Source organism: Aotus nancymaae, unplaced genomic scaffold (assembly GCF_030222135.1).
Source record: "Aotus nancymaae isolate 86718 unplaced genomic scaffold, 86718_ANA_hifiasm-v0.15.2.pri h1tg000004l, whole genome shotgun sequence".
NCBI classification, from domain to species: Eukaryota; Metazoa; Chordata; class Mammalia; order Primates; family Aotidae; genus Aotus; species Aotus nancymaae.
The window spans coordinates 25436944-25462306 of record NW_026988415.1 but is presented as its reverse complement, the minus strand read 5'-3'; the positions used below and the strand labels follow the sequence as shown (position 1 = coordinate 25462306).

General features: G+C 38.2%; 1 protein-coding gene across 5 annotated transcripts in view; it reads left to right on the top strand.

Annotated features, from left to right (window-relative positions):
* GRIA3 (glutamate ionotropic receptor AMPA type subunit 3) overlaps positions 1-25363 on the top strand; it is a 335194-nt gene that overhangs the window by 242101 nt on the left and 67730 nt on the right. For all 5 annotated transcript variants that reach the window (XM_021676443.2, XM_012475444.3, XM_012475435.2 and 2 more), the window contains 4 exons: positions 173-280; positions 1449-1655; positions 13513-13889; positions 23938-24136. In XM_021676443.2, coding sequence (XP_021532118.1) covers positions 173-280; positions 1449-1655; positions 13513-13889; positions 23938-24136 — 891 coding nt within the window. The remainder of the gene's footprint in view (positions 1-172; positions 281-1448; positions 1656-13512; positions 13890-23937; positions 24137-25363) is intronic.

Genomic DNA, 25363 nt, shown 5'->3' with positions numbered 1-25363 from the left:
GTGTGTGTGTGTGTGTTTTGGGGGTCCTGATGGGAATGACAAGACACGGGGAGACGGGATGTTAATCCTTGTAGAGCTCAAGAAAGTTTTGTTCCACAACAGCACTTGAATTTCATGCAGTACGTTTTTGAGGGAAAAATACGCATCCAGGTCAAATGTCTTCTCTTTCTAGGCCGGCTACTGGAATGAGTATGAAAGGTTTGTGCCTTTCTCAGATCAGCAAATCAGCAATGACAGTGCATCCGCAGAGAATCGGACCATAGTAGTGACTACCATTCTGGTAAGTGTGAACAGAAGGTAGGTGGGCTTTCTGTCCAGCAAGACTTCTGTTTTCTGAAAAGTATTTTTCTACCAGTAGAAAAGACCTCAAGTTCAAACAGTAAAAACTTCCAACAGGGAAGCTCAGGAAACTCTCAAAGTATCTTGCCATGATGATGAACAGAATGTCATTTAACAAAAAGAGAGAAAGAAAAAGAACAGGAATTTGGAATAGTTTTACATTATCATTTTCCTCTTTATCCCCGCCTCCATGCCCGCCCCCATAGGACTGATGCTTCATCTGGACTTGAAACCTAATTCTTCATTGTGGGGGAAGCAGCATTGTGTAGAAGAGAGTACATTAGGATTCTAAAATTAGGTCTACCACTAACCTGTAAAATTGTGCAAGTCACAACTTCTCTGAGCCTTGGGTTGTTGTTTTTTCATTTATGAAAGGGAAATAGTAATAATCTCCTACCCATGTCAGAAGCCCATTTCAAGGCACAATTCACTACATGAAGACGTTCTCTGCAAAACTCAAAGCATGATTAAAATGTGAGATGGTATTCTCCTTTTGTTTTAAAACACTTTTCTAAAAGCTGGTTTGTTTTTACTGAATGAAGTACAAACCTGGGTTAAAAACAAATACACTACTAGGTGTGAAAGTATGACTGACTGGAGATTAGGCTGAAGTTTACCTTTCATTTAAGCATACATATCAAATACTCCCTTTGTCGTAAGTACTATACTAGGCCCTGGAAATATAAAAATGTAAATGCCACAAACCCTGACCTCATAAGGATCACAATGCTTCCCCAGGGCTTTGGCTCAACCAGCTGCGATTCCTACATGATAAATCTTGAGAAATCAAAGACAGTTCATCATCACGTAACTAAGTCTGCCAAATTTGATGAAATCAAAGACTTGATAGGTGAAAACTGGGCCGTCTTTCAAACTCTCAAAAAGAACTGAAATCCTTCTCTGCTTCCTTAAATTATCAGTTAAGGACTCCGAAAAAAATGTGACCCAATGAATACTCAATTAAGTCTCTTCTGTTTACTAAGTAACAATTTAAAGGTCTTTTACACATACCAAACATTAATAGTCACAGAGGGGAAAAATTGTTACATTTATCTTCTCTTACAAAAATGTATAGGAATAATCCTTTGATCTTGCTTCTGGTCCCAAAGGAATCACCATATGTAATGTACAAGAAGAACCATGAGCAACTGGAAGGAAATGAACGATATGAAGGCTATTGTGTAGACCTAGCCTATGAAATAGCCAAACATGTAAGGATCAAATACAAATTGTCCATCGTTGGTGATGGGAAATATGGTGCAAGGGATCCAGAGACTAAAATATGGAACGGCATGGTTGGCGAACTTGTCTATGGGGTGAGTTTTTTCCAATTCTGTTTTCATTTACTCTGTGCTTTCCAACTAACAGAGAAGAGAGAGGATTTAATTTTCAAGTGAAGTATTTATCCAGTTGTATAGTTTACATATAGTCTACAAGAAAAATGTTTCCTTCTACAGTTGCGCTCTGTAAAGGTAGGTTGTCAGTAGTACCCTTTGGACAACAGGATAATTTTACTAAATGGAAAATAGAATTGGGGGATTTTATTTGGCAACATTAAGCACAGCCTGCCCTCTATTTAAAATCTGTTCCTTCTGTGTTCTCTAGCTCAGGCAGCAGAATTACCACCCACATAGTTGCCTAAGCAACTTTGCCTAAGCAACCTCATCATCTTTCCTCATTGTTCCCCTCTTATCTAGTCAGTCACCATGTCCTATAAATTCTACTTTTAAGTCTCTCAAATCTAGACACACTCTTCACCCCCACCATCATCACTTTAATTAGGGTTCTTAACATCTGTCAGTCATTTAATGTGTTACCCTGTGTCTGTTCTTACCCTGGCAAATTAGATCTCCACATTACTGTAATTTCCCACTTTAAAAATCAGGATAAAATTCAAATTCCTTCACATGGCAAATAAGGCACTTTATAATCTAGCACCCGCCTACCTCTCTAGCTTCATCCTGTACTCTTTCCCCCTCACACCCAATGTTCCAACTATAGCAAAGTAAGTGTTGTTCCCTGAAAGTGCTGAGTTCTCACTTAGTATAAGCCTGGGAGTACTTTTGTGTCTCTTCAGCCAGCTAAGACTACCTACTAGTCCTCTGAAACACAGCAGTGATACTTGTTTCAGAAAACCTTCTCTATCCGCATGTACTCACCTGCAGTCTGGGTTAGGTACCTCAGCTTTTTGCTTCCTTCATTTCCATATTCATATAGTACTTCTGAGTCTGTATTGTAATGATCCATTTATAAGTTCTACTGTTCTACTAGACTATGAACTCCTCAAGGACAGAAGATGTATCTGACAGTCTGAAACATATTCAATAAATACTTGCTAAATTAATGAATGAAAAATGAACAGAATGGCTCTGACGAGGGCTTATCCATAGTCCAAGTGCAAAAGAATTAATATGGACAATTAGGGCTTTTAAGAAAGGTACAGTGGTATCTTCAGAGCTCCTGGGTGACTTAGTATTAAATGGATTTGGCCTCTGACTGTGAATGTCATATCTTGGGCAGCTTAAAGGGGCACATGGAAATAAGCAGAAGTGGACAGAAAAATTGCCCATTCAGTAGACCAGTCACTAGAGAATTAATCCAAGTGCAGGGGGTGGTGACAAAGGTTTAGTTCTAACAAAGATTACCTGTAATAATAAGTCTCTGTCTAGACAATATCTACACTAAGTAAGGGAAAGACAGAGGAATGTAGGAGGTGGAGATACTGAGAAGTTTCAGCTGGCAAGATGCAAACAACCAGGTTATTTATTGGACTGAGGTTCAGGAGAAGGACTCTAGTGCTTGGGATGGAAACCACCAGGAATAAGGTATAGCTCTCCAATCACAAGAGAGCACTGAGGTCACTAAATAAGTTCTTGGAGCAGGCCTTTGGGAGGAAGCACAAAGTCAGAAGCTCATTTCTAAAAATAAGGGCACAGAAAGGTAACTAAAGTGAGGCTGGACCCCAGATATAAAAACTGGAGCACCATCCTCTAGTCAGACAAACAGCAAGGCAACTTGAAACGTAGCTCCCATACATGGGCCTGGAGCCATTATCTCCTGTCTTGGATTGAGGTTGGTCCTGGGAACTGGGGCAGGGCTAAGTGGCAGATGAGATTCAAGTGAATCCAGCAGCGAGAAAGAGAAGAATTTCCAATGCCAGAAAGGGCTGAACAAGGGGCAGAGCACCCAGTCATGATTTCTGAGGACTCTGAGAAGCTCTCAGCCATCTTGACACACAGATCTAATATTTTACTTTACAAGTTGTTGATAAGGTCTTCTCATTCCCGTTCCTCACCTCCCCAACACTTACGTTCTAAGAGGTTTGTCTTGCTTACTACAGTTCACCCCTGCTCTTAGCATATTACCTGATACATGGTAAATGCTCACTTTTTGCTTTAGTGAATCAATGACTGGAATACAGTAATGCCTAAGCCAGTATTCATTAAATTGAGTTCATGGTGGGAGATCATACTGTAATATCATTACTACTACTACTACTATTAGTAGTAGCTACCATTTTTGTATATTTACTGGCTGCCAAATACTGTGCTAAGTGCTTTATACACTTTTTGTAATTTAATCCTCACAACACACCTCTGGGAAAGGTGCCATTATTAAACTCTTTCCACATGTGAGAAAACTGAAATCTAGAGAGGTGAAGTCACATGCCAAAGACCAGTTTACAGTGACTATCTTAGTTTGTTTGGACTCCTATAATAAAACGCCATAAACTGGGTCACTTATAAACAATGGGAATTTATTTTTCCCAGTTGTGGAGGCTGGCAAGTCCAAGATCAAGGGAGACTCATTGTCTGGTGAGAGGGCCACTTTCAGGCTTATAGATGGTACCTTCTTCCTGTGTTGCCACATGATGGAAAGGATAAGGGGTCTCTCTTGGGCCTCTTTTATAAGGGTACTATAAGTTCCATTTATGAGGGCTTCGCTCCCATGACCTAACCACCTCCCAAAGCCCCGCTTCCTAACACCATCACCTTGGGGGTTAGGATTTCAACATATGAATTGTGGGGGATGTGGGGACAAAAATATTCAAACTATAACAGTGACACAATAATTTTAACCCAGGTCTTTGACCCTGAAGTCCATGCTTTTTAACCATTACACCATCTGTCCAACAACCAAAGTGTTGTTTCAGGCCCATCCCATTCTGAAAGACAGTTGAAATTTATTACAAAGGCCCATGGTGCCTTAGTCACTCTGGAAAAAAGAGTGTTTGGCCACAGCAGCATGGCAAGAAATTTAAGGTGCAAGCTTCTGTTAATTTTTTTTTTTTTTTTTTTTTTTTTTTGAGATGGAGTTTCGCTCTTGCTACCCAGGCTGGAGTGCAATGGCGCGATCTCGGCTCACCGCAACCTCCGCCTCCTGGGTTCAGGCAATTCTCCTGCCTCAGCCTCCTGAGTAGCTGGGATTACAGGCATGCGCCACCATGCCCAGCTAATTTTTTGTGTTTTTAGTAGAGACGGGGTTTCACCATGTTGACCAGGATGGTCTCGATCTCTTGACCTCGTGATCCACCCGCCTCGGCCTTCCAAAGTGCTGGGATTACAGGCTTGAGCCACCGCGCCCGGCTTCTGTTTATTTTTTTATTTATGTATTTATTTCTGAGAGCAGTCTTGCTCTGTCACCCAGGCTAGAGTCCCGTGGTGTGATCTTGGCTCACTGCAACCTCTACCTCCCGGGTTCAAACAATTCTCCTGCCCCAAGTTCCTGAGTAGCTAGGACTACAGGCACCTGCCACTATGCCCAGCAAATTTTTAAAATATTTTTTAGTAGAGATGGGGTTTCACCATGTTGGCCAGGCTGGTCTCAAACTCCTGACCTCAAGTGATCCACCTGCCTCAGCCTCCCAAAGTCCTGGGATTACAGGTGTGAGCCACTGTGCCCAGCCTAAGGTGTAAGTTTCTACTAGCCCAGGTTATCTGATATAAGCTATGTCATGAACTCTACCAGCCCATCACAACTGAAAAAGACCATAGTTCTCCTGTCACTGTCTGTAAATAGATCAGTGCCCTCCTGGCATTGAGGAAGACATTAGAGACAGTGATATACAGCAAGGCAGATTTACTGACATTGTTCAGACAAAGGCCAGTTTTCTCACTGGATTTGGTTTCTCCTCTGGCATGTTCTCCGTACTGCACTCATTTAATCTCCACATATCTCTTCCTAATTCCAGTTTGTCTACTCGTGAGTGAGAGAGCATGAGTATTAGAGTCCCTTATTTCTTTAGCAATTTAGATGCCTTCTCTCCACTTCTGAATAGGAAAAGTTTTCTTATAGCAACCGTCCCATCTTTTCTCTTTAGTTCTTTCTAGTAAAGACAACAGCAATAGCCAGAGAGGCTCTTACAGAAATGTCCTCCTCTTTCCCCTGCCTAAAACAACTTGCTGATGCTTTCTGGGTTTATAACAGGAGGTGATTCCAGAGAACTGCAGCAAACTAACCCATTGGAGAAGACTGCCAAATTCCATTTTCTTCTAAAACCTGTGGCTATGAAAAATAGACATTCTTATCATGCTTGGAGTAAAAGCTTTCTGTTAAAAAGGATGATCTCATGAGCTAAATGTGTCTCTATCTTCATTTAGAAGTTTTAGTCTTTTGGCATTGGAAAGTTTTCAACCTCTCTATCAATGACAGAAATGGAGAGAAATGAAAACACAGGCTTTCATTTCTGGCAGGCCTGGCCTCTTGTGGTTCGCAAGTTGCTTTAAAAAAAGAAGAGCAGAAAACCCCTAATGATTTATCTAAGTTATTAATGAGCAAAAATATGTAGAACAGGGAAATACTTCTTGCAGTGAACATGAAACCTACACAGATAGCCATTGCTTTGTCTTAAGGGTATTTCTCTTATGCTTTTAGTATGACAGATCAGAGTGGAAAGAAGGAAAACAATCAGAGATGAAGAAAGCTCTGCAAGGGAGAGTTCAGTGTCAGTCATAAAGTCTCAAGAAGGAGTCAAAATGAATTAAATATGTTAAAGAATAAAGAAACCAATCAGTCTCCTTTCAGATAATTTATAAATAGGTTTTTTTTCTAAAGAAATTTAAATCAAGGTTGATGTTGGGGCACCTTGTATCTCTAAGAAGGCTATTTTTGAAACAAACCTCGGTAGGACACAATGTGCCCCATTATGTAAGCCCTTCAGAACATTATGGACTTGAAACTGTCCACCTGCTTTTAGCAGTTTTGATTTTGAGCTGGATGTTTGTAACACCACTACATGGTAACAGTCCTAGATCAAATGGCTCACAGACCACAAGTTTTTATGGCTTCCAAATACCTTGTGTTTTGAAGGCACTTAAAAACAGCAAATTTTTTTGCTAGCAGAGCTCTTAAACATCCTTAATCCTACCTTATCATTCATTTTTACAAATGCATATGGGGAACAGCCAAGATCAGACTTTAGAATTTTCCCTTGGGTAATCAGGAAACCAAAGCCTGATAGAGGACACAGGTATGAGAGTGGCAGCAGGATTGGACAAAGTCACAAAATCCCACAACTTGGCAACACAGGTTTCATGACTCATGGTCTAGTGGTTTATCCACTGGGTCACACTGGCTCAGTTCACTAAACTTGTCAGATTATGGGAATATTGGTGTTGTATCAATCAGATATAGCATCCCCACCTGGCTCCAAGGGGCTTACAATCTAGTTGGATTATAAACTTTTCCATCTAAGATACTCATTTTGCTTTTCTTCATCCAAGATACTCATCCTGCTTATCTATGGCCTCCAGGATGATGTAATCGACATTTCTAGTTGTCACTTGAAATATTTGAAAACCCAGTATAGACAGATGGGGGGTTCTGCCCTTGGAGAGTAGATACGATCTAAGAGAAAAAGAGAGTCAGGAGAAAGGCTAGAAGGAAATTGAGGCCCCAATTAACAGGACACTTCCCAGTGGGCAGCTACCATGTTCCTTATGTTCCTAGCACTTACAACTAAGGATAAAGAAGAGGGGGGTGCTTTGGGGAAGGCTTGACAAGCTGCTACTTAAATTGCTTCTTCTGGTTTAGAAGATAGCAGAGAGCCTGGGGGTGGTAATGGGGTTGCAGGGATGGCTGATTATAGGTCATATTCCCTGGGTGTCCCCAGACTCCTTCACACTCCCAGGACACATGGCAACTTTACAGATACTATTTGTGCTGGCATTTCTCTGCCTAGAAGAAATTATCTCTTAAGTTGTCACTATCCTAACCTGGATTCATCTTTCACTAAGAAAGGCAGAGAGTCGATCTGTCCTACCAGCTAAAAGGCAGAGAAGCAAGGGTCCAGTAACAGATGCCAAATATTCTTCAAGTGATTATACTGGCTTGGCAGAAAGGCTGATGATTTGATAAAAGTGCCCCCTCCTTCAAATGATACATGTAAACTGCAGGAAAAAGCATTAAGGACACATGAAGTGTACCGTTCTAAGCAGAAAGAGTGGGGGAAATATTTCCAGCTAAATGTAGTCTCACAGGGCCTTCATCCAGCTGCTGGGACACTTTTTATCTTCACATTGTCTTTAACCCTCTCAGCTCCCCAAGGACAAGGAGCCCTAATCAACAGATCCAGTCTGGGATACCTGTTCTAGGTAAAGAAATTAGGATATTCTGTTGTGACACTGTTTGTTGTTGTGTTGTTGCACGGATTTAAATAGGCCTCATCTTTTTCTCAAGATCTTAACAATTGCAGACAGTAAATATACCGTAAAGCACACCCAATAAATCAGTTTAAGTTGTGTCCCCCAACACACAGTAATTATATTCCTATTGTCTAGCTTGATTCTGCCCCATTTCTTTTTTCAACACATATCAACTTTCCAAAGGAAATGTCTGCCAAAGGCAACTAGAGCCTTGTGGTTGATACAGGGAAAAAGAGTCCGATCTTGTCTGCTTCTTATGTTGGATAACATATAGTACATAATGACACATCAATACATTGCCCACTCCCTTTCTCCGATCTCCTTCCTTGCTTTCAGAAAGTGCTTTAAAATGGTGCCTGACAAGCTCCTGCTCATACGTAGTCTCAAGGTGGGTTACAAGTTTTGTATCAGATAATCAGATGAAAATTCTTAAAGATATAACAAGCTTGCAATGTCAAAGAATTTTTTAAATTACATTTAAAGTCGATGTCATCTCTGGCTAAAACCTGTCAGATTCTTAAGTGCCTCATCCCTATACATATGAGTTTGCTAGTTTTTAAGTTTTATAAAATTTGCAACTTTGGCAACCAACCTATGAAAAGGATTATAAATCCCCTCAAGCTATATCCTCTCCAATAATGCAGTTGCTCCATGTTTGCAACTGGTGAGTGGAAAAATCAAACCTAATTTAGTGTGTTTACTGAGCCTACACAGTCACACTTAGGCTGCTTGATTAAAATCCTTTAAGTAATCAAGATGCAAGCAAAAGCACTAACAAACTCTTACCCTGTGCTCTTTCCATTTGCTTGCTTTTGTCTGTCAATTGGAGGACCCTCATACCACCACCACCCACTTACCCACCTAGGTTTCTGACAATAACTTACCTACTGCTATTACCAGTGCAAGCAAAGGCTTGAGGACAAATGGCCGCTGGAGTGATTCAAGACACCCCAAGAGAGGGACTTCATTATTGAGTCAGAATTTCACCTACTTCCTAGCCCCATCCGTAATTCTTACCACTCTCTCTCCCAGGCTATATCTGGCTTTCATAAGAGCAGACACTAGAGAAGGAATTCCATTTGAGGACTTACCTTTTTCACTTTTTCATCAGTGTGGGCCTCCTCAATCTTTAAGTTGCCTTGAAAGTGACCTCCCCCTTTACCTTCTTTCTATGGCAATCTCAGGAGAGCTCAATGGATATTTTTGGATGCTAGTTAGTTACGGGGAGGAGCATATAACTAGCTAGTGTCCAAAAATACCTATTTAGCTCTCCTGGGACTGCCATAGCATGATTGCCCCACATAAATTATGCCAAGCAGGTCCTATGCTCTAAAATAACCAATTATCACAACTGCTATTTTTTTAAACATCTCTTTTATATTCAGGGGTATATGTGCAAGTTTGTAATATAAGTAAATTGCATGTTACCAGGGTTTGGTGTACAAAAAACAACCCCACAAAAAAAGTGGGCAAAGGACATTAACAGACACTTTTCAAAAGAAAACATACATATGGCCAACAACTGCCTGTGGGGATAGTGGTGATAGAGGGCAAGGGCTTCTCCAAGGCTGGCTCTGAGCTGACATGAGTTCTGCTGCTTGGTTTCTCACCAACCATACAAGAGAGGAGAAGAGTTGCAAAGTCTCCTACCAATAGAAGGGAAGGGAGCTACAGATTCGGCCTCAAGCTGTCCTTGAGCCTTCTTTCACCTGCCTTCTTCTACCTGCTTTTGGTATTCCTTTGTATTTTTCCATCTGTAATAGTTCTTTTTTAAGGTTCATCACGGGAAATTCTCCTTTTGGAGCCAGGTCCACATCAGTGAGGTACAACTGAGCACAGATTTAATGCCATTCTTTATCAGGCAAGCACCCTTCAAAATATAGACAAATACCACATTTTAAAAAAAATCTCCTTAGAAAGAAACAATCCAGAAAAAAAAAAAAACATGGAAATACCAGGCTGAGTTAAAAAAAGGCAAGTGCTTAAGGGAAGCAGATTCTTCCTGTTGTCTTTTGTGATTTCAAAAGTACTTCAAACTAGGAATGGCATTATTTGGGAATCTGTTATTTTGATGAACGTTCCTGGGAATCGGACAACAAAAAGTTTTGCTATATCTATCTAGCCACGTCTTGTTAGTATTTAGTGGTGCTTACCATGTAGTAGGTGTTTCAATTACCGAGTCAGGGTTTTTTTTAAAGGGGTCAAGATTCTCAAACTCCTTTCCGTACCTGCTAGAAATGAGCCCAAATTCCTTAAATTCATTCCAAAATAATTTTCTCATGCAAATGCCTCCTTATTTCTTTTTTATAAAACAAACAAGTAACAATTTATACTAGAACTATCTTTTAGACTTAAAAGATGAAAAAAACTAGTTAAATGAAGTAATTAAATTCGAATGAAATCAAGTGAGAAATGATACTAGAGGGGAGTATTTGCATGCTCTGAGCAGGGGGCAGATCTGTTGGCAAAGAGAGAAAGTGGCTTTATCTGTGAATTCTCTTGGCATGACAAGACTCTTTCTAACTGATTCAGACTCTCTCTGCCAAAAAAAAAAAAAAACCTGCTAGCTTTCTGGCCAACTCATTCTCCTCAGTACCCTTTTTTTCTATGACCAGGTCTAGCTTCCGGCAAAAGGGTAAAATAGATGAAAATTTATCTTTGGATCCCCTCAGCTGCAGTGAGATGAGAGTTGAAACCATAGGTAACAATACTGAGGGATGAAAGCGAAGGATAGAACCTTAAAGAACAAACCTTCATTGATTATCTCCTAAGACAGGCACTATGAATAGTCTCTTGGGGTACAAAGGTACACCTTGATTGAGAGAACAAAACTACGTAGGAAAGTCAGACAAGGAACATTCACAGAGGTAGGAGGAGAACCTGTAGTCTTTCATATGGGAGAGCTAAGGAAAGAGGGTACATAGTGCAAAAGGCCAATGGTGTCACACAAGCAGTTAATGTCTGAAGGAAGATCTTTGAATTTGGTAGCCAAGTATGTAGTTCAAGAAACAATTTCAGTAATTTGGATGGGCTGGAAATTAAGTCTCAGGGGTATAAGGAGAAAGGGGTGTTGACATCAAGATAGTAAAGCTGTATTTTTTCAATAATACTGGAGGCATTAGGGAGAGATGTAATGTGGTTAAGAAGGTAGCAGGACCAAAAGGTGTACGGAGTGTTTTTTGTTTCATTTTTGTTTGTTAGTAAGCAGAATACCTGAGTATAATTCTAAGTGAATAAAATAGATCAATGAATTTCAAATTATAGCAAGCATAACAATAAACTGGAAGCCCCCATGAGTCTCACCCCTCCACAAGTTCTCATCCCATACATCTGGGGTAGAGCCTAAGAATTGGCATTTCTAACAAGTTCCCAGGTGACTCTTTTGCTGCTAACACAAGGCCCATACTTTGAGAGCCACTGGAATAGATTAATGGAGAAGGGAAAAGTTAAAGATGTAAAAGAGATAGATAGAGCTGGATTTTAAGAAGAGACGGGAATATAGAATTCATGGAATAAGTTGATGAAATCTTAGAAAGTATCATTTTCTGTGAGACGGAAACACACAGAAGAAATGTATAAAGATGCTGCAATATATTGACAAAGTAGGGAGGACTGAGATGATAGAGCTCATATCAAATGGCTTCCATTTTCTCATAAAGAAAGAGACAAGATCATCTGCAGAGAGGATAGGACTGATAAGGATTACGAACTGGGAAAAGTTTGAAATAAGCATCATTCACAGACATAAAGGAGAATCTGCTTTGGGGTGATAGATGATGGGTTTAATTTTAGAAACAATGAGTTTGAAATGGTGGTGAACCTCCAAGGTAGATTTGGTCAGTAGGCAGTTGGCTTCAATAAACCCATGCTTTCTGCAACTTCCACTAGTATGTAAAGGATGTAGGATGCCCTCCATGCAGGTAAGTATTTTTGTCTGGTTTGTCTGTTTTGTTCACTGCTTCATTCTCAGCACCTAGAATAGTGCTTGGCACAGAATAAAGACTCAAATTTGCATTGGAATGAACCTAAGAGAGGTTGGCTAAGGTTGATAATTGCAGATAAAAGTAGTGTATAGTAGAAACCTGCAAGTATCTGTCTTCTAACTCTCTGGAGTTAGAACATTATGTTCATTAAGCTACTGGGTTCTGGAATCTGAAGAATAGGGTTCTAATCCCAGCCTTTCTGTGCTTTAGTTTCTCCATCTCTAACATGGGAATGATGATCATACCAACATCAAGGTTACTGTGAAAATTAAATGAGATCATAAGTGTAATGTGATTTGCAAAGTGCCTCACATAGAATAAGCACTCACTAAATATTAGCTAGCTGTTTGTCATCTGCATTTCCCCTTAAACTAATTAAGGAGTATTTCTCAACTGGTTTGAGTTACCATATGTAATTCAAAGGAGTAAAATTTCGTTTCTTTGAAAACATAGTCTATATCAGACATCCCCATCTCTCTCCTTTGGTAGGGGTGTTGAGGCATAGCTGTTCTGAATATAGAAAAAAATGATCAAAACTGGTGTTTTCACTTCATATATGATATACCATCCAAAAGCCTTTCCTTAGAAGCATTTTTCCTTGTGTGCATTTTAAGGCCTGGCTTCAGACTAAGACTTACTACTACTGAAAAGGAACAACTGCAGAAAACAAAAGAAATAAATGTAGAAAATCCTAGTTCCTATTTTCAAGGGATTAATATAAAAACATTGCCTGTCTTAGCCTGAGTTAATTATGCAGTGCACTACTGATATTTATTTTACTAATTCAATACATGTGAGTACTACACTGATATTATCACTAGAAAATATAGCTTACTATATAAATTCGTATGTATTCTGACAACCGTCTTACCCTTGTAATTGCCCAGGCAAAATTCCTCTATGTTTGTATATATTATATACAATAATCAACAACTTATTTTTTAGGCATCTACAGTTTCTTTAGTTTAGAATCTATTGCAGTGATACATATAAAAATAGAAGATTGAGGCTCTGCCTTCAAGAAACCTATGTTTTAATAGATAAACTTTCAAAAAAATTCAAGAATAACGCAAGATAGCAAACACCTAAGAATTAAACTGCTGTGACCCTGTGTTGCGTCTCATGGTGGAGAGTGAAGCAGATATAAGAAGTATAGGATATTATGCCTGCTCCACAAGAATTTTCAGTCAAGTGAGGGAGATAAGACATAAGAACATGAAAATTAAAATAAGAAACAAGAGTTAAATAGTGATATGTCACAATGAAGTACGAGGTGTGTTATAAGGTAGCAAAAACACACTATTAGGAAAAGAAAGCAGAGTGGGTTGCTCTAAGCCAATATGTCTCAGAGGACAAAAGGCCAGCACCCTTTCTTTAATTTACCATCAAGTTAAAGCACTTTAGCACCCATTGAATGAATGCAACTACTTTTCTAACCTAAGCATTGACAATTCAAATGGTTGTAATGATTTAGGACTTGATATTCACCAAAAAAAAAGTATATTAAGTGACAAATAACTGATTAAAAATGTTTTCTTTTTTTTCAGAGAGCTGATATAGCTGTTGCTCCACTCACTATAACATTGGTCCGTGAAGAAGTCATAGATTTTTCAAAGCCATTCATGAGCTTGGGCATCTCCATCATGATAAAGAAGCCTCAGAAATCAAAACCAGGCGTATTCTCATTTCTGGATCCCTTGGCTTATGAAATCTGGATGTGCATTGTCTTCGCTTACATTGGAGTCAGCGTAGTTCTTTTCCTAGTCAGCAGATTCAGTCCTTATGAATGGCACTTGGAAGACAACAATGAAGAACCTCGTGACCCTCAGAGTCCTCCTGATCCTCCAAATGAATTTGGAATATTTAACAGTCTTTGGTTTTCCTTGGGTGCCTTTATGCAGCAAGGATGTGATATTTCTCCAAGGTTTGTTTTTTGTGGCATACTCAATGCCTCACTGCATTTTATGGCCATATTCCATTCATGTACATATGGTATTCATCCATTTCAACTCCAGATTTCTTTCATTTAACATTCCATCAAATGACAAATTATCATCAAGCCATTTTGTTTGCTTATGTCCATGAAGTGAGTATGTCATTGGTGTTGCTTTGAATGTCTTTCATGTATTTCTATGGTATTGTATATACATTACAACAAACATTTGAACTCTGGATAAAGGCAATATTGCCACTAATATTAACATTATTCAGATAAAGCAAATACTAAACCTTCATCAGATCAAACAGACATGGTTTCCTCATTAATCGTATTAAAGTGTTTTCTCATTTGTCAAGAGATTGGATCCAGACAAAATTTAAAAGAACATAGAACTCTTCTTTAAACTCCTCCTACCTTCTCCTTTCAGTGCTCTCCCTTTTTCATTTTGCTCTCAGACTACCTACGACTATCCATTATAGTATCCCACCCAAGTTTTCTTGTCAAAACTATAAAATTTCTCAAAGAAAACATAGGGGAATATCTGTTTGACCTTGGATTGGACAAAGAGCTCTTAGATAAAACACAAAAAGCACAATCCATTAAAAATTTGATAAACTGGACTTCATCAAAATTAAAAACCCTGCATTTAAAAAGACTTATTAAAACAAATAAAAAAAAACAGTGGGAGAAAATATTAGTAAATCATATGTCTGATAAAGGACTTGTATCCAGAATACATAACACCTCTTACAACTCAATAAAAAGACAATCCAACTTTTTTAATGGACAAAAGATTTGAATGGACATTTCCCCAAAGAAGATATACAAATGGCTAATAAGTAAAAGAAAAGATGCTCAACACTGTTAGCCATTGGGAAAATGCAAATTAAAACCACAATGAGATGCCTCCATGCATCCTCTAGAATGGCTACAGTCAAAAAGACAGGCAATACCAAGTGCTGATGACAATGTAGAACAACTGGAACTTTCATCCATTAGTAGTGAGAATGCAAAATGCCACAGCCACATTGGAAAATAGATTGTTTCTTATCAAGTCAGATATATATACTTAAAATATAACATAGACATTATACTCTTAGTTATTTACCTAAGAGAAAAGAAAACATATTCACACAAAAAGTTATACATGAACATTCATGGTAACTTTATAATATTTAAAAAGTAAAAACAATCCAAATGTCCATCAACTCGTGAATACAGAAAATATGTTATATCTATATAGTGGAATACTGTTCAGCAATTAAAAAGAACAGACTACTGACACATCTACAACACAGATGAACCTTAAAAATGTTATGCTGGGCCAGGCACGGTGGTTCATGCCTGTAATCCCAGCACTTTGGGAGGCTGAGGCGAGTGGATCAAGAGGTCAGGAGTTTGAGACCAGCCTGGCCAACATGGTGAAACCCCATCTCTACTAAAAATACAAAAAAGTAGCTGGGCGTGGTGGCAGGCACCTGAAACCTCAGCTACTTGGGAGGCTGAGGCAGGAGAATCACTTGAACTTGGGAGGCAGAGGTTGCAGTGAGCCGAGATCGTGCCATTGCACTCCAGCCTGGGCAACAAGAGCAAAACTCCATCTCAAAAAAAAAAAAAAATTATACTAAGTAAAATAAGCCAGATGCAAACAGCAACATGCCATGCCATTTGAATCCCATTTATTGAATATCTTATATTGATTGTATGATTCCATTTGTCTAGAATAGGCAATCTACAGAGACAGAAAATATGTTAGTGGTTGCCAGGGGCTTGAAGGGAGCGGAAAGGGGATAATCAGGCCAGTATTAGGGTGAGGCAAGTAAGGCTAAGTAGAGGAAGCACAGGGATCAGATCCAAGCTTTATTTAAAATTTTGATATCATGCATTAACTTTTTAAATATTGGACTAAAATTCTATTTATCTTGATTTATGAGATTTTGATGCCCCTTTAAATTTTGCATATGGGGCAGTTGCCTCACTTGCCTCATCCTAGTCCTAGGCCTGCCAGGATTAACTGCAGATGAGCATTAAGGAGCTTTTTAGGGTGATAAAAATGCTCTAAAATTGGATTGTGATGATAGTTGCACAACTCTATATTTACTAAAACCACTGATTGTACACTTATATTGGTGAATTTTATGGTAGGCAACTTTTACCTAAGAAAAGCAAAATACTGAGCATGAATGTCCTGAGCCTCACAAACTTAGTTTAAATCTAAACAAATGGTGAATTCTTAATCATAATATATTGTAGGTGAATATAACATCTTTATATTTTGAAACAAAGCTGTAGGTTTTGTTAAACTTAAACTGACGAGAGTCAATCGTGCAAACATATTAGAGAATTTCATGTGAAATATAAAAACTCAGAAGATTCCTACCATGTTTTTACAGCATACTTCATTTTGAGATTATTCACTTGCAGCATAAAACATTTAAAAAGAGGCTTTGCAGCATAACTAATTGGTAACCATATTCAGCAGCTTTTTAAAATAGTCTGTATGGGGCATGCCTCATTTACTGAAGTCACACTTTTTTTGTTTTCCTCAATCTGCTTGATTACATTCTCTAAATTATTTCACTTCCTGTTCCTTTTGTGCTTAGAATGTGTGTCATTTTTTGCATTATCTGGGAATTTGTTTCGTTAGTCTATGTTTTGAAATGTTCGCTTCAAGAGACTATGGTTTCTGAATGATCCTATAATTGAATGATTTTAAACGTGGCTGGTAATCTTATGTTCAGACAATACTAAAGAGTCATTAAGGCTAGAGATTTTATTGGTTTTTGTAAGTGAATTTTCAGAACTAAGTTTGTGGTATCCCCACTGGAGTGCTGCATACTACTCTGCATACTCAAAAAGGACTCTTCTCATTTTTAGAAGTATTTATGCATATTGATTCATTAAGTAATAACTTAAAGATTATGGCCTGAAAATGACAAGTTGAACAGATTTTTTAATGTCTTATAGTACAATTTAAGCTGTGGCTCTTCTTTGGCACTGAGATATATCAAATGCTGTTTTTCTAAGTATATATGTTATACTACACTAGACACTGTCAAAAAGAGCAATGGCTTTCAAAAATTTTTACCATGACCCACAGTAAGAAGTAAATTTTCCATCACAACTCAGTATACATATATGTACGTAACAAAGGTCCACCATACTTTACCCTTACAATGTGCAATGCACTCTGAAACTTTCTATTGTGTCTTTTTTAAAATTCTGGTTACAATTCAACCCAGAAATAGGGCACACAACCTACAGAATAACACTGGCCTTGAGTAACAAGTATTATTATTACTATACTTTTAAGTAATAAATTATTGCCTTTATGAGCTCTGTGTTTTCCACCATATGGGTGATCCCTGTTCCAATACCGTCTTTTGTGTGTCCTTCTAAAGAAATTATGCCTTTAAACCTTTTAATAAAATATTATACTTCTTGGCATATTTCTTATATACTAGTGAAGAGGAAACATGTTTCTCCTTGTCTTGAGAGCTCTATTCATTATATGTTTATGCTCAATTATATAACAGCAATCACTGTGGTATGTTTCTAGAACTATTAACAGATTTAGAAATTCCTGATAATAACATAGTTGTTACTCTAAGATTTGTGGTTTCCTTGACTGCAAACATCAGCAGTATACTTTATTTCTGTTTAATGGCCACGGTTGGAATGCAAACTCTTCAGAAAGCCCAGAATGTGCGCATGCATTATACACTCTGAGTCTTCTCTTACGAGAACACATTTTTAGGTAGAATTTAAGTATTAGAGCAGGAGGAGATGTCAGAGATAAATTAGCCCAACTACTTCCATTTACTGGGGGTAGAGAGACAACAAACACGTTCTCTCTGCTCCCGCTGTGTGTAGGCACTTTACCTGCATTATCACATGGATTTTAATTCTCAAAGCACCACTGCAGAGTGGGCATTATATTTATTTTTAAGTTGAAGAAGGGGACAGTCAGATTAAATAATTTGCCCAGTCACACAGCTAATGGCAGAGCCTGAGTACAAACCAAGCTCCGATTCCAAAACTCATGCCCTTTCCACGTCATGCTGGTTTTTCCCACATCACAGAAGAGAGAACAGCACCCAAAGGATGATGTGATGAAACCCAAGGTCACGGAGGTTTTAAGAGGCAGCAGTACAATTATTTCTACTACTGCACACTGCCTCCCACTACTAGCCTGAAGTTGTATCATTTGTTCCATTCCTCTCCTCATGCTCAGGCACAAGAGCTGTTTTCCATTCTTCCAACCTCTGAAGAAACTCTACCTTTTTTCTGGTTTTCGATGAAAGTAGGCAGTGAGCTTTTAAAATATTATCAAGTGTGTACACTCAAAGTAAAAGACTGGGAAATCAGCAACAAGACATCATAAGAAAAACTGATGGCATCATTACATTTCCACCAAATTATTGACAGCTACTTAGAAGCTTAAAGAGTCTACGTCAATATTAGATTTGATATTTTCAACTACCCCAGTTGTTCAGAGTGAGTAACTTTGTTCTACATGAAGCTGGAGGCTGAGTCAACTCTAGAGAGGGTATTCAATATAATAAGCTGAGGTTTTGTCTACATACAAACTGATTCATTAGGAGGAGTTGGTAGAAGGTGCGAGAGATTCAATTCAACCTTCTTCCCCCTGAGTGGGGAAGAAGACAGGCAGTGGGGACAGCCAGATGGAAGAAGCATAGTGGTTAAGCATGTGGGCACTGGAGTTAGCCTCACTAGATTCACAATCCGCTTAGCAGTTGTGTAACCTGGGGCAAATCACTAAACCTTGCTAAGCCTCAGTAAAACAAAAAGCATAGTGCCTAGCATGTAAATTCTCAATAAATGATAGCTATTGTCATTATTAAATTGGCTGCACATAATCATGCTAGTTTCACAAATACTAACAGCTAATATAACATAACATTTGCATTTTAGTTACTAAAACTCCTTGGGAATACAGTTGAAATATCAGTTAGTATCGAAGAGCTGACCTCTGATGAGAAATAACCAGCAACATTCCTTCTTGATTTTGCTTCTGTTAAAGATTATACCTCTTGCAAATATATTTATTGTATTATTCCACCGTATCTTACTGATATTGGCTGGAGGTTGTAACTTTATTTTTAATCTGAAATTTATTTCCTTTGTAAAAGTTGGCTAGAACCACTAAGCAGTCCAGAGTCCAAGTCCTTCCAGACAAATGCTCCCCCTGCTGACTTTCTGTGCAGCTGCAGGGACATCTGAGGACTAGACAAACTGAAGCCTTGAGGGTTGGGGAAATTGTTACAGAGAAAATGGAAAGAACAGACTAACTTGAACCTGATTGCAGTGTACAGATTTTTCCCAAGGTGTTACTCTCCTGTTAAGTTTTCAATATATCAAGTACTTTGTTGGAGAGGTCAGGAGATCTGTCCAGATTGTTTGACACATAGATCCTCCTTTAAAATGAAAAGTATGTGCAGAATAATAAAAGACATGAAGGGTATAAAATAAATGAGATCAAAGACAATAGGATTTTGGGCTCTATTTTAAGCATACCCTTTCCTCTGCTGATGTATGACCACTGTCTTTATCTTACTGCAAATTCACTTCAAAGTAGTAGTGATGTGATAATAAATTAATGAGATAATAGCAGAATTTTTATTACAACTATTTCATGGCTTTTCCGGCTAAAAGCTGTAGTTTTCAGTCTTTGGGACATGGTTACTTATTCCCATCAGAGAAGACTGTAAGAACCAAAGATTGATTCTGCACATTTTTTAAAAATCTGTCACAGACATGGCATTAAATGAAGTGTAGAAATGATGCATACTTTGGAAGAAAGAAGAGAAAAAAAGGAATGATAAAGAGTTTCTACAAAAGAGAAGCTGTTTTCAGTCCCAGCTCTTTGTCTTATAAAGCTAGTAAAGTGAAGATTATAAAATTTACTTACAAGATAAAGGTTACAGCACATAGCTCACTTTTATTATCATTTCAGAGGTCGTAAAATACATTTTATTATTAACTCAGAAACTCTAGTTCTTTATTATTGCAGATAACAAGAGCATTGTATATTATTTGATGTACGTATTTTGCAGTGCTTTTATATGTCTGTCTTCCTCTTGTTGCTAATTTCCTTTCATTAACTTCACGCCTCCTCTTACATTTCCTCAAAAGGTATGATACGCTTCTTATAATGCACTTTTATAAACACTAAATGTGCAGCATTTTACAGCCATTTCATTATGCTAACCTTGAAATCTGTCTTGTGCAACAAAACCATTTGAAATGAATGTTAAAAATTTTGTAGCTGCATTAATGGAGGGAAAGATACTGGAAAATGACAGGTCTTTTTAACTCAACTATAAAGTCTTGTCTTATTTTAATAGATCCTTTATAAAATGTGATGGGATTGACCCATCAGTCACTTTTTATATAGCCTCCATGTGAAATGTGTGTTTAAGTGGCTATAGTTTCCCTAATGAGAAAAGGTAAATGTAAAAATGCCTATGGAGCTTCTTCCTTGTGGGCTCCTCGGCACTTTTTCTCAGTGAAAGGATTGAGGCACTTATGCTCAGCAAGGGAAGAAAGTGGTGAAAATTCCATCTTTTCTCTAAGCTACTACTGTTTTGAAGGGAGAATGTTGAATGCAAGCTGTGGATTCCACACTGATTCCACTGAAGCTCCTTTTCCATATCTGCTGAGGTATGCAGAAACTGTTATATCATTTTTATGTGGGTAATCACCCAAATTCTCCACGCTCATAGGTATATCACGACATTAACCACAAAATTGCCAAAGTCAATAACTATGTAGACAAGAGGCCATGAAAATCACCATTTTGCATTTAGGCTTATTTTCAGTCATGTCAACAACCAACAGCTGAGTCATTCAGATCAACCACATGATGATCTGAGTCAGTACTAAAGTGGCCAAAATAACCAGATTATGATGTGCAGGCTTGATTTTAGATCAGACTGACACAGCCACAGTCCATTAGCCTCAATAGAATGGCACAGTGTAATTTCCATAAATTACTGTATTTTTCTCCACATTGTCAAGTAGACAATGCATAAACTACCATTAGTATTCACAGCAGCAAAATATACCTCTTTCCATATCAAACTGTGATTCTGGAATTACTCCAAAGTCAGTTTTCTCCTTGGTCTGGCAAAACCTCATCATTCCAAATAAAAATGACAGTCACAGTTCTGTCCCAAATGAACAACAGATAATAAACAATAATTATACAAATATGTTTAGTTTTCCTGCTACTATATTTCTCAGTGTTTGTAGCTTACACTTCTATAGCTTACACACCAGGATTTTCTTACACAAAATATGAGTATTTTATTCTATAAAAATGTGGGTATTTCTTTCCTAGCATATAAGTTTAGATGTTTTATTTCCTTCCTCGCCTCTCTGTGCCTCAGTTTCCTTATCTGTAAAATACCTCTGTTTTCTTATCTTTAAAATAGTACCTAACCATAGGGATGGAGGATTAAAATAGTTGGCACAGGTAAAGCAATTAGAATAGAGTCTGGCACACAGGAAGTGCTCAATAAGTATTAGCTATAGTAGTTATCATTTTTGTTACTCTATTACTATGGATGTTTCTTTGGAGTGTTAATCTTTTATAAAGCAAATTTATACAGTCAAATCAGTTCAGAATAAATGTATATGGCAACAATGAAGAAAGAGTATGAAAGGTCTAAATGCATAATCAAAACACTGTATACTTATAGCATTCAGAAGTGTCACACATTCTTTTCTGACTGAATCATCCAGATGTTTTTACTTCTGATTAAAAGAGAAATGTTCCCAGATGAAATCCTGAGATAGGGTAACCGTTAGAAAAATCTGTTGCAAAGCAGATTTTCAGATTCATAAAGCTAAAAGTGATCTTGTTCAGGAAATAAGTAAGGATTGTCTTAGGAATCCAGGGACCAACACAAATTGCAGATTTAAAATAAAAATCCTATCAGTTCTCTATAGTTAACCAATAAAAAATATTTATCAAAATACCTGCCAAAATTATTCAATCAGAGTGTAGCATCTAAAACAACTGAGTTTTCCAGAGGCCAGAAAAAGGTTATCTTGGGACACAGGAATTTAAATTTGCTTCAAAGTGGTGAAATCCTGGTACAGACAGAGAAGAGCTTGATTTGCCGGCTCTCAGCCCAGAACTACCCTCTTCCCACAGAGCCTGGAGCTATGCCAGGCTCCTACGCCTATTCTTGACTTTATGACAGAGTGGGTTCTCTTCCTGTGAGCTTTTCTGGGCATGGAAGAACATAGCGTAACTAGGATGGAGCTCTGCCACACAGCAGAATTATCCTAAGGATGATGTGGCAATGTTTTATAAAACCTAGGGAGCAGATTTTCATTTCTGCAGACAGAGCCAGCCTTCAGCAACACTGTGAAGGAGATGAAGTTTCCTTAGTACAAGCCATTACCCATCACTGAGCATTCAATGCCCTCACACTGTCCAATAACTTCCTACGGTCCCTGTCCGTGAGGAACACTCACGATGTAGGATGAAACTTGCCACCCTGGCTGCACCTTGAGCGTTTTATAAAGTGCTGCTGCTTAGACCTAACTCCCCAGGGTTATGATTTAATTGGCCTTGGATGAAGCCTAGACAAGGTTTTTTTGTCTTTTTGTTTTGACTGAAGCTCCCTAGATGATATTGATATGTAGGCAGAATTGAGAATCACTGATGTAGAAGAACAATGTTTCTCAGTTTGGTCTGTAGACCACTTGCAACAGAATCACCTGTGATGCTTAAGAAGTACAGATTCTTGAACATTCAGCTATTCTGAATCTGCATTTTAACAAACACCTCAGGTAACGCTAATGCACAGTAACATTTAAGAACAAAAATTTCCCCTTATTAAAATGTACCCATCTTCTTTCCCATTCCCCAGTGGGTGCTATTGAAGTAATGTGTTACATTTTGATCAAGCCTCCTGAAGACAATACAGAGGGCGATTCCAGTAGAATTTCTCCATCAGACCAGGAGGATGGTTTTGTGTTCATTTTTTGCCTGTGTGGGTGGAGGGGGGTATGGAGGAAGCAAGCCTTTTAAAGCCTCTAATCAGGTAGTTTCCCATTTCACTTGGAGTCTGCCCTGTGTGGCTAAGGCTTAGTTGTAAAAGGAGAAAGTTTCTAATCTCCTGGGCCCCAAGAGCTATTTATATGGAGATGATAAATATTATCGCCTAGCTCTTTGCCTCATGGGTGACCAACTCCACAAAATGGCAATGTCTTTGTTAAATTTATTAAACTCAATGTGAATAGTGCTCATTTTCCAGCAACAACCCATTTATCTTCAAGTGAGAGGAGGTTTTTGACTATGTTTCTCTCATGACATTACCTTATAGCAGTGGTTCTCAATCTTGGTTGCACATTGTAATCACCTAGTAAGTCTTAAAAATTTTAAATGTCTGCTTCCTACATCCCAAGTTCTGATTTAATTGGTCGGCCTGGGCATGAGTTTTTTTGTTTTTTTGTTTTTAAAGATCCCAGGTGATTTTAATGTGCAGCCAAGGCCGAGAACCACTTGCTTCTACAGGTATGCCCAGCAAAGTTCATAGGAAGAGAACTCAGTAAGTTAAATTATTACCTGTGGAAGCAGGAGATAGAAAAAAATATTTTTTCCTTCAATTAAAAGGAAAAATCCTGCTGGGAGTGCACTTGTAGTCCCAGCTGTTCAGGAAGCTGAAGCTGGAAAATAGCTAGAGCCCAGGAGTTCAAGTCCAGTCTGGACAGCATAATGAGACCCCACCTCATTTTTTAAAAAGAAAATCCTGCTTTGAAATGTGTATAGGCCTGAAGAGTATTATGCATGCACCATTATAATATGCCATCATGACATAGCATATTGCTGTTAACACATGATCTTTGTTTAATGTTTTAATTCCCGCCCATCATCTATTTCCTTCCTTCATCAGCTATACTAAAACCACTCCTCTTTCCAGAAATAAAGACAAGGATTTCTTAAACTTAGATCTGGCCCCTCTGGGTCTGGATTTGTTTTTGTTTTGTTTTATAGATCACTCTCCGGGCGCATTGTTGGAGGGGTTTGGTGGTTCTTCACCTTGATCATAATTTCTTCCTATACTGCCAATCTCGCTGCTTTCCTGACTGTGGAGAGGATGGTTTCTCCCATAGAGAGTGCTGAAGACTTAGCTAAACAGACTGAAATTGCATATGGGACCCTGGACTCTGGTTCAACAAAAGAATTTTTCAGAGTAAGTGCTTTGCAGTTAATTGAGTCTGCTGATTTTTATTTTATCATCTTCTCACAAAGGCAAATTCACAGTGCTTTTAAGGGAGAGTTGGGAAAGAGTGGGAATGCTATCTAAGGAGAGCATCTTAAATACTGGGCTGCTTGGTTGGTGATCTACTTCATTGTCATTTAGAACCAAGACTTGAGTGAGACATAACAAGTTGCATGTCGAGGGCACTGAGTTTGGACTCCCAGGTTTTAAACCCAACCCCGCCACAAAGTGATTGATTGTCCTTGTGTAAGCCATTTAACTTCTACCAGCTTCAGTCCCCTCACTTGAATAATGAGGGGATTGAACTAAATAATATTTATTCTCCTTTCTAGCTTTTACAAAAGCAGTGCTTTTACATCTCAGAGCTTCACATAAGTTAGGCAATAGACTCTAACACTCTGATGAGTAATGGACTATAAGAAATTATATATTCTATTTTAAACGTTGGTTGTCTATTGAGATGTACTAAAATTGTATCAAGTATTTGTGTACATGGTGATACTTTCATTTTCAGGACAGTTGATAACTGTTTTAATTTCTTGGATAGACTTATTCCCCCAATTCCTCATAGGCAAAATCTTATTGGGGAAACAGTAGATTGTTCACTACCAAAAGTTAGTAAAGCTATGTAAAGTCTGTCAAGAGGAAAGATGAAAGGAAACTGAAGCAGGAAATTATAGAAGGATAATATGAGGGACAAACCACTTTTACATGAACCATCAAGATCTTTGTTCTGTGGTAACTAGACTATAAGGAAGAATACTAGCAGAGCTTTTAAGAACTAAAATGTTTTTTCAGTTACCTCAACAAGAAAAATATGTTGATTTAGATTAGAAAATGGACATGGTCTATAATATTACCACTGCCTGCTACTGTAACCACAGTAACTAGCTGTAGCAATGATCCAGAAGTCACTCGGGTAGTAGGTAGAGTAGTTAGTCACTCTCTCCAACCAATAATTAAGTTATTGAATGACAGATATAATTGCTGATTTTTCCTCAAAGGTCTAGAGTAAACAAATGGTGGTTCTAAACCTGTTTTTTAAATAATCAATAAGGAATACGTTTTTACGTGTATTATCATGAGATTTGTCCAATTACTTCACAGGAAATCAGGAATAGTGCGTTTCTTGACATTACAGCAATTAACTAAAAACTGTTTTCACTCCCTGAAAGAGAACGTATTAGTTCTGGGACC